At 39.6% G+C, this 10,223-nt stretch overlaps 1 protein-coding gene across 1 annotated transcript; it reads left to right on the top strand.

Moving 5' to 3' along the window:
- Positions 1-584: 584 nt before the first annotated feature.
- On the top strand, positions 585-9,999 carry LOC107733296 (dapper homolog 3-like). Its single transcript, XM_016544868.1, has 4 exons — positions 585-1,028; positions 5,888-6,023; positions 6,452-6,544; positions 8,066-9,999. Exons 1-4 carry the CDS (start codon positions 819-821, stop codon positions 9,376-9,378), a joined length of 1,752 nt encoding a protein of 583 aa, XP_016400354.1. The 5' UTR covers positions 585-818; the 3' UTR covers positions 9,379-9,999.
- The last annotated feature ends 224 nt before the right edge of the window (positions 10,000-10,223 follow it).

The raw sequence follows: 10,223 nt of genomic DNA, 5'->3' as shown, positions 1-10,223 counted from the left end.
ACAATTAAATACAGATGTGTTTTGTTGAAATATCAATAGGCTATTAGATTTAGAGGTGTATACTAAGGAAAAACGCATTCACGTATAAAAAAATAGTCTATATAATTCCTATAAAACATTTTTTTTTTTTTTTTCAAAAATATTTTAAGATATATTTCAATAATAACGTGGTGGAAATAAATGACGGCTTCAATCGCGCTCCAGTTCCTTGCAAAAACAGCTATATCCTATGTCATAGCCAACGAACCCGACATATTTGCCAAGTATTCATTAATTATCCTTATTAAGACACCCACGCATTAATTTTCGCGTCTTCTGACCTGTCAGTCGGTCGCACCAGACAAATGAATATTCTCGGCGTCCGTTCATTCATTCATTCATTCATTCATCCGTCTATGGTTGAGCGCACGAAGACCCGCCATGGTCTGAATGCAAATGAAGCTGCGGGGGGACTGACCAATTAGAGTGAGGGAAGTCCACGAGAGGGCGGTGACTGAGAGCTTTCAACCAATCACAGCGGACAGGGCGGGATATTCTAATGAGCAGGGAACACCTCAATGTACAGCAATGCGAGGGGCGTGAGGGGAAGATTCAAAACTGAGATGGCCAAATATTGTCCGACCGCAGCAATATGAGTAACAGAGACGCTTGTTAGGGGAAAACGCTCAAACTACATGGGAATAGTCTCTTTTGAACGTGATAAACGACCACAGCTATAGCAGAAGCAGGCTGACGCAGATCATATTGAAAGATTGATTGCTTTTGTTCTGCTGGGAAGGGTGAGGAGCATCCTGCTGGACCTCGGGATTCCTCCGAAGATGGAAGAAGAGCGCAGTCGGAATAAAAAGCGTCTGGAGGCCAGTTTGGCTTGGCTGTGTGAGCTGGAGATACTGAAGCAGCGGCAGGAGAGTCTGGTCCTCGGTGCCCTGTCCCTCGGGGACTCCGTGCCGGGATGGCCCGCTTGGGGTGATGTGGGTCCGGCCCGCAGCAGCAGAGAGCAGGAGCAGCTCACTTTAAGACGACAGCTGGTAGGTGCGACATGTTCACTGATGAAAACCATGCTTTTAAAACTCCCTCCAGCCTTTCTCTTTAAGGAGGCGTGGGTATTCGGAAAGCGTTGTGAAAAGTTTAGAAATTACGAGGAATTTTTCCAAGTCATGTGTGGAAGAGCGCACAAAAACAAGAAGCTTGTTACTTTTTGGTGTTACATAATTGGCACGTGAAAACTGCAGTGTGCCGTTATATATTTTATAACACCAATATGCCGTTATAATGCCATTAACGCAAGAATAATGCAGCATAAAGGCAATTTCTTTTCACAGCAAGTGCATGCTTTTTGACAGCTGTGATTGATGTGCGCTTGGAAAAAGGGGCGGGGTCTGCAGACTTGGGCTATCCATTGTTCGTTTCGCGTGGATTTACCGATTCTACTTTATCTAACGAAATATCAAGCCTTTCATTTCTTTAGCTACATTTTTTATTATCGTTATTAGTCTATAATTATATTATATTATATTATATTATATTATATGTGACCCTGGAGCACAAAACCAGTCATAAGTAGCATGGGTATATTTTTATCAATAGCCAAAAATACATTGTATGGGTTAAAATGATCGATTTTTCTTTTATGCCAAAAATCATTAGGATATTAGTAAAGATCATGTTCCATGAACATATTTTGTAAATTTCCTACCGTAAATAAAATTAAAATTATTAAATTAAAATTAATTAAATTATTAAATATATCAAAACATAACTTTTGATTAGTAATATGCATTTCTAAGAACTTCATTTGGACAACTTTAAAGGCTATTTTCTCAATATTTAGATTTTTTAGCACCCTCAAATTCCAGGTTTTTTAAATAGCTAGTTGTATCTCGGCCAAATATTGTCCTATCACACCTTATATCAATGGAAAGTTTATTTATTTAGCTTTCGGATGATGTATAAATCTCAATTTTTAAAAAATTGGACCTTATGACTGGTTTTGTGGTCCAGGGTCACATAGTAGGCTATATTATATTATATTATATTATATTATATACTGTTGTAGTTTAATTGTTATTACAGTTATAGCTTTAAAAAAAAAATCTTGTATTTCGCTGATGAACACTAGGTGATATTTATATTTTCTTTATTATTTTTTTTTTTTTTTCTGTATTCCGCGTTCGTAAGTAGCTGGGGAGGCATAGTGTTTATCAAAGTAATACCGTATTTATAAACTAACAGAGCGCATAGTCCCTCCTGTGCTTTCATTACCTGTCCATCAGTGTGTGTGCCTCAGGGTCGGGACCTCACTCTAACTCAGTTTTCCATAAAGGCCCGTGAAAAGGCGGTGAGAGAAATCAAATAAGCAGCAGTCTGTCTCTCCCCAGAGTTTCTCCCCCCATAGACGGATCAGACAAAAGGCGCATGGAGCGGAATATTAATGAGTCAGACTCTCGCGGGACGGGCGCGTGCGGGTGAGCTCGAGACGCATCACCCAAATGAGCTGTCAGCAGCTCGCGCTCCGCTCCAGCGGCCACCGGAAAACATTCTTCAATCTGCCGGCTGACGAGAGTTTCTCTCACCAAAGCCACATTCATTTAGCCTTTCACTCAGGTTCTGTTAGGATATCTGATTTCGAGTTTGGTATCAATTCTAAAACCATTCTACTTTTTGTTTTAATGGATGAATGAATGAGATTACAGACTATGAATACCACATTCATTTTATTAATTTGCATTAAATTACTTATATAATTATTAGTACTTTATAAATACATTGCAAATTCATAATAGCACGGTTCTTAAGAATTAATGAATTATAGATTCTAGAATCATTCAGAGTGTATAAGGCCAAAGTTTCCCTGCTGTAGGCTCATGTGGATGTGTGCTTCAGAAATTAATTAGTGCAGTTTAGTGATGTATTTTGTACTTTAGGAGTGTTAGACTGATGCGTGTGTGGTGATATAGTGGGGGCAGGAGTGTGTGTGTGTGTGTGTGTGTGTGTGAGAGAGAGAGAGTGTGTGTGTGTGTGTGTGTGTGATGGGAGTGCTGGTTGTGTCCCATTTTGGCACATTAAAGGCAAGGCGCTCACGGCAGCCAGATAATGAGAGTACACATGCAGCCTGATCTCCCTCAGGTCCTGTCTGTTTCTCTGATAATCAAATAGACTGCTGCCTTCTGCGTGCTTTTGTGCATCAGGCCTTTGAGGGTGAGACACAGAAGCAGGTGATCCGTCACGCCATCTCACGACGGTTAATCGTGAAGCTGATTCAAAGATCTCCAAGGGAACATGAGACGAGGCTGAGTCATAGACTTCACAGAGAATAGCCAATATTAGCTTTAAAATCATCACGACTGGATCATGTTTTCAGTGGGGTGTTTGTTTGTGGTCTTTGTTCACATCTGGCAGACCTGCTCCACTCTCGCTGTCCTCCTCCTCTGTTTTTCAGTTCTAAACTTGTCATTTTTCTCATGTGCTTGAGCTTTGACCTCAGCTAAACCACGTTGCCATGGTTTTATATGAACGATTCTGAGAACAATTATAATGTTCTTTTAAGTCTTATTTTAGTCTTGAAAAATAGACATACTTCTGTGCTGATTTCAAAGGAAATGGTTTGTTGCAGGAATGTAGAGGAAAACACAAGAATTTGTCTCAAATCTCAGAAAATTTTAACTTAGCTCTGATGCAGTCGTCCAATGTCCAAATAGAATTTCAGAGAGGCTTCTGCTTGATTTTACACTGACTCGGCTCTTTCCACATACTTAAAATGAACCTAATGCAGTCGCATCATCAAATGCTCTACTTTCTCTAGTGAGTAGGTGCCTTTAGGCCTACTAATAGATGGAAAATTGGATAAAAAAACATTAAAATATGATAGACTTAATATCACGAACAGAATCAACGGTCATTACTTAGCACTGACTAGGGCAGTTTTATTCTAAACTTCATTTATTTGCTTGTTTGTTTAAACAATGCAACTGAAAAATAAAGTAAAATAAAATTAATTTTACACACTTAAAGGATCAGTTCAACCCTGTAAAGTCTGACATATGATATAATAGTAAAAAAAATATTTTATTTTATTTCAAAAATTATTTTTAAATTAATTGAACTTTTATGAAAAAAAATCTTTTAAAAAATCTTTTAAAAACATTTTACATTAAATTATGCTTTTATGGCTTTTTATAAATGACAATATGGATTTCACACTCAAGGAGAGAAAAAAACAATTTTATTCAAAGACCTAAAAAGTAAGATGAAATTTTGATAGCTTGTAATGTAAATCAAGTTTTTATAACAATATAACAGACTACTTACATAGAATGCATATAAATATTAGATGTCACTCCCAATAATATGTCTTCACTGTAAAAGAAATGCTGTAGTTTTTACAAAATAATTTTTGCAGCTGTGGTTGCCAGATTAATTTAGTAAAATGATATTCAAATGCTTATTTATTTATTAAATTTTTTGATAGTTTTATTATCAAAGCTCTGTAGTTTCTTTTATTGTAGGGTGCAAAACATATAGGCTAATCCAATGCACTACAATGATGAGTGAGAGATGAACACATTAACATTCCTCAAAAGCCTTATGGATCATATTTGATGCTTTGATTTCAACCTGATTTATAATGTGTTTTTTGAACATTAAAGCATGTCAACATATTCTGTTACACCAAATACACCAAATAATGATCTTTAAAAAAGCATCATATGACCCCTTTAAAACATAACCTGACTCAACCGAAATTGTTGTAAATCCAATGAAAAATAGTATGCTGAATATGAAATGCATTAGCTAAAATCTTTTCATTCTCGCCAGTCTGTTTCTCACATCTGTCTTGGATCCATGCACCCAGGCATTGGTTTAGTCATCATTATACCCTTTATTATGGAAAATAACAAGTAGAGAAAAACACTGAACTGTAAATAGAGAAAGCGGTTAAAATAATGAGCCAAACTAAACCACCTTTGCGTCATTCACCAGCAAAATATAACAAAAAAAACAAAATACACTCTGAGTGGTGATTCAGGGCAGGTGTAGAACATACTGTGATGCCTGGACAAAATCTGGACAAACTAAACCATGAATAAAACTAAAATAAACCCCAGACTCAGACGTCATTAAACACAGGTTGTCTTGCGACATGGTGCCAACCACAGTGTGTTTTGATAGTTAAATTATTAGCCGCTGAGAGCATGAAACTAGGTCCTGAAACAAAACCAGAAGCACAGGATCAAAAAATAGCATGTGCTACAGTATCTCTCCCATATTTGGTAAATTATTAATGTTCCAGGTTTGGTGCATTTGCCGTTGGCTTACATAACTACTGGCAGTGGTGCGCACGAGCACACACTACACGGGTCACATGCACCCAAAAACACATGTGCTACATGCTTGAAGCCGTCTTTCCAAGCCTCCTTATATCTGTTTGTTGTCACACAAATTCTAATTATTCTAATGTTAATGTACTACACATCATTACTATTTTTCATTTATACAAGGAACCAGTTCATGGGGCTGTAAAAATCACTGATTTCCAATCTTTTACAAACCCGTGTTTTATGCAGTGAGGGTGAAGAGGAGTAACGGCAATCTGGGGCAGACCCCTAAGTGTAAAATGTCCCATATTATGCTGATGCACGCTCGGCTAATGTAGTATGTTTATGCATGTATTTATATGCCCGTTATTGTATTTGTATTGTGTTATTGCATTCCTGTAGCTCAGACAGTAACACGTTAGCGCTCCCAATTCCAAGCTTACAGGTTTGATTCTCAGGAAGTGCATGAACTGATAAAATGTATATCTTGATTGCAAAAGTGTCTGCCAAATGCATTAATTTAAATCTTTTCCAGTTGCCTTCAGTATTGACTGTTGTGTGGTACCCTGCAGAACCGACTCCAGGGCGCCCCCAGCCTGCTGATGCTGGCACTGCAACAGCAGCTCAGTGAGCTGAGGTTGGATGCAGGACTCACATGTGAGCAGAATAATGAGGAGGATTTGGACTGTCCCAGTGCTTCAAGCTCAGGTCTCCACCACTCTATGAATAATTTATTCCTCATAGTGTTTTGCAAAACTGTTGGCCAATACTGATGTCAGATATTTTTTGTTATAGTTGATAATATAATAGATAAGATGGCCAATATATAAAAATCAACAGGCTGCTGTATTTTGTTTTGTGTTCCTATTAAAGCTCTGATCTCTTTATCTGCTTCCAGCACCAACATAATCAGGATGATACTGATCATTTACCAGTTTAGTCACAGATATATTGTGCACATCTAGTTATGCAACGATCTGGCATTTGTGTTAGAAAATGTGTTGCCATCATATAAATTTATTTAGTAATAGTTGACAAATCAATTATGGAAACATACATCCAGATATTGTGAATAAAACAATGAAAGCTAATAGATGATAAATGGAAATCATTTTTCGATTTATCTTATCCCTCAGGGTTTTATGAGCAAGGTGAAAGTCTGTCTCCTCCGCTGCGTTCCTGTTCCTCCCCAAACCTCAGTGTGTCCTGTCACAGGCCCATATCTGTGGGTTAGTGTTTCCTTTAATCATATTTTACACTTAAACTCGTGGTCTTGATAATATAATTCTTACTTTCTTTCCCTTACTGTATAAAAGTTCCTGCAATAAAACATAAGCCAGGGTTGCCAGGTCTGGTAATCAAAACACCCCAATGGCTACCCCAATAGCCAATAGTCAATCAATAATAGCCCTATCCCAAATATCAAAATTCAAAATATGCCAGTTCCCAGCCTAAAATATATATTTTACAGTCAGTGTTATCACTATATAGTAGAATATTTGCTTTTATCTCGCATTTGATGACTTATTTTTTGCTAGAGTGAGCAGACTTTCTTTAAGTGTTCTACCTTTTGGAATTTTTTGTCTGCGCACCTTTTTTGGACTGGTTTGAAGGCGCTGTGAGTTCCTGGCTATTCTTCAGTTATTCTGATCACTATATAGCAGTAATCATAAACAGTCTGTTTTCATAATAGAGCTCTCAGGAGCTTAGAGGCTTCCTACCAGTGCCCCTCTTTCACAAAACCCATCATCTGGCACAGCTTTATCATTGGTAGACTATAAAATGGGTAAAATATTTAAATACAAGCCTTTCAGGCAAATATAAACCTTTAACCCTCGGGAAAACAGCTTAACAGTACCCCAATTCCACTGGAAAACTGCACTTGGCAACCCAGATATAGCCTTAGCCAGTGGTGCCCAGCCCTGTTCCTGGAGATCTACCCTTCTGCAAAGTTCAGCTCCAACCCTGATCAAACACTGCTTAACCAGCTAATTAAGATCTTCAGGAGCACTTGATAATTACAGGCAGATGTGCTGAAGCAGGGTTGGAACGGAACTCTGCAGGTAGGTAGATCTCCAGGAACAGGTTTGGGCACCACTGGCCTTAGCTGCCTTTTAAGGCCATGTCCACACGTACACGGGTATTTTTATAATACTTATAAAAAACATTTTTTATAAGTATTATAAAAAATGTTTTATTTATTTATATATATTTATATTATATACTTTTTTAATAATATAAAAGTATTATAAAAAGGAGGTTTTCCTTCTTCCGTTTTAAAAAAAATCTCTGTCCACATGAAAACGCAAACGCATGCTATGAAGCACTGTCAAGAGCATGCCAAACCAACAGGTGGCGATATAATCTCAACCGTAAAGCCATGTTGGCCAATCAGAAGCCTGAAAAAGTTTCCAGTAGGCGGAGATAACAGCGCATGTTCCGACGTCACAAGCCAAAAAATTTTATTTTATTTTTATTTATTTTTTTAAATCACCCTGGCAGGAGTTTTCAAAAATGTTTGGTTTCAGTGAACTGGTGCTGCATTTGCGTGTGGACAAACGACCAAACCGCGTAGAAAAAACTGCGGTTTTAAAAATAACCGCGTTCGTGTGGACAGGGCCTAAGAAAGGCTGTCCTTTGCAAGGGGATCATCATACTTGTGCATCCTTGGTATCAGAAATTTTGAAAACCCCTGGTGTTAAGAAATAGTTTTATTTCTCATAAATCATTTATTTCTCACCTGCTGACAGATGCCTACATGCTGGACTGGGAGGGTCATATGGAGCCCACAGTACATGCCACCATGCCCCGCTCATTTTCTGCCCCGTACCCCCCACTGGAGGGTATTGCTGAGGGAATAGAGGAAGAAGAAGATGAAGAAAGTCCTCAGTGGGTTACAGATCAGATAGCTGATGAAAGCCTCACTTCTGATGCTGAGGCAGATCCTGCAGTGAAGATAGAAGACGGCCCAACAGAAGAAGACATCCAGCAGGCAATGCGTGTGGAGACGTACATCCTGGGACTCCTGCAGCGACGACACCTCAGATCTACAGCAGAACTCAACTCTGATCCCGATCAGTGGCATGAATTACACACATACCCACCTAGTTACCCACAACTTGACCAATCGCAGTGGCAGGAATGGGCAACTCTCTCTGAGGAAGAGAATGAGCGTGAATCCCAAGATGGATATTACATGAACCTTCCCAGTGCCCAAGCTGGACCAACTTCCCTAAGCAGTGAGGAGCCAGAATCCTCCTTGGAAATGGATCAGTATGGAGTCGAAGAAGTCCACACCAGCAGCAACGACTCCCCTCGGCATCAACCGGTTTACATCGAACGACGTCCCACAATGTCAGACACCATGAAACCCCACATTCACACCTGCTGCAATCACACCTGCGTACCTACGTTGTCGACTCCTGAGTCCCGTGAGCAACACCAGCCCACTCCATCCCAAAAGTGGGCCCTTCTTCGGTCCCTAGCCAGAAGGAGTCCAGAGGAAAGGTGGACAACTCTAGGAGAAAGACAAACCAAGTCGACCATCCGCTCTCGGTCAGAGGACAGTTGCGTCTCTCAAGGATGGACCGCCCAACCAGAGCACAAATACTATACGGTGGGACAGGACATGGGCAGGCATCATAGTGACGAATTTGATCCATCTAATCAGCGGCTGTGGTGCTCCTCGGCAGACCTCAGTCAAGAAGAAGATGAGGGGATATTCAGAAAAGACATGCACGATTTCAGACTAAATCAGTTACCCGCCAAACGCACTAGTGTTCAGTTCATGGAGCAGGACCAAGAGGCCACTACTGCTCCGACTGATGGGTCCGACTCCAGTCTGAGCGAGACTTTCTCTCCAGGAACCAGTTCGGTGTCCAGTGACTCAGATGAGAGCGGAGGGCTGGTCTGGCCTCAGCAACTGCCCCCTCGCTTGCCCTCGTCCCCCTCTTCTTCGCAGAATCCCTCCAATGCCGTGGTCAAGATAAAAGCCTCGCATGCGCTCAAAAAGAAGATCATGCGATTTCGTTCAGGCTCCCTCAAACTCATGACCACGGTCTGAGTATGGCCATGAATATCTCTGCCTATTTATACTTTAAAATTCATTTGAGAGCTTTATGTAATACTCTTACATTATATGTGGCGTACTGAATACTGATTCCGGGTCCAAGCCTTTACTCCTGAATACTGAACCAACGGCTATTTATGAGTACTCATTTATAGCACGCCTTTAAGCTAAGCTTTTAAAAACTCACAGTGTACAATCTCCGGCCTCGCAGTTATGGATACCAATATTTTAATTATTTAGAAGAAATGTTTGAGGTTAGGATCATGGTTTTTCAGTAGTTCTGCAGCACACTCTGGGTGTATATTAGCACCGTTTGTTGCTTGCTTTTGGGATCTGATAGAGCGTTTGGACTCGGAAACTGTGATTTAAACCAGATTTACACTTGTTTATAAGTCCAGCCTCTGGGATTATTGTATCTTTCTTCTTGTTAATAAAAGATTTGATGAGACGCAACGACAAGACGCAAACCCACTAAGCACTCCAAACCCATTACAAGATTATATGGTTTTGTATTTAATAGGACTACTGTATGTGTTCATGGATTAGTTTGTCCAAAAATGAAGATTCTGGCATCATTTACTCACCCTCATGTTGTTCCAAACCTGTATGACTTTCTTTTTGGAGCACAAAAGGATCACATTGTATTTTGTCCATACAACTTTGTCCAAAGTCAATGGTCACCAAAACTGTTTGCATCACACCAACATTCTTTAAAATATTTGTTCTGCATTAATCATAATGAAAGTCATACAGGTTTGGAACGACATGAAGGTGAGTAAATCACAGAATTTACATTTTTGGGTGAACTATCCCTTTAAGAATGACTGTGGGCCTGTAAT

The sequence above is a fragment of the Sinocyclocheilus rhinocerous genome, unplaced genomic scaffold, assembly GCF_001515625.1.
Source record: "Sinocyclocheilus rhinocerous isolate Xijiao unplaced genomic scaffold, SAMN03320098_v1.1 scaffold2355, whole genome shotgun sequence".
Taxonomy (NCBI): Eukaryota; Metazoa; Chordata; class Actinopteri; order Cypriniformes; family Cyprinidae; genus Sinocyclocheilus; species Sinocyclocheilus rhinocerous.
The sequence above is the reverse complement of the archived record's forward strand: the minus strand, read 5'-3'. Positions and strand labels throughout refer to the sequence as shown.

Excerpts from the sequence above, each read along its gene's own strand:
- LOC107733296 (XM_016544868.1), top strand. The coding sequence starts at position 819 with ATGGAAGAAGAGCGCAGTCGGAATAAAAAGCGTCTGGAGGCCAGTTTG. Across the intron at positions 1,029-5,887 it reads TCACTTTAAGACGACAGCTG|AACCGACTCCAGGGCGCCCC; the intron begins GTAGGTGCGACA and ends GGTACCCTGCAG. Across the intron at positions 6,545-8,065 it reads TCACAGGCCCATATCTGTGG|ATGCCTACATGCTGGACTGG; the intron begins GTTAGTGTTTCC and ends ACCTGCTGACAG.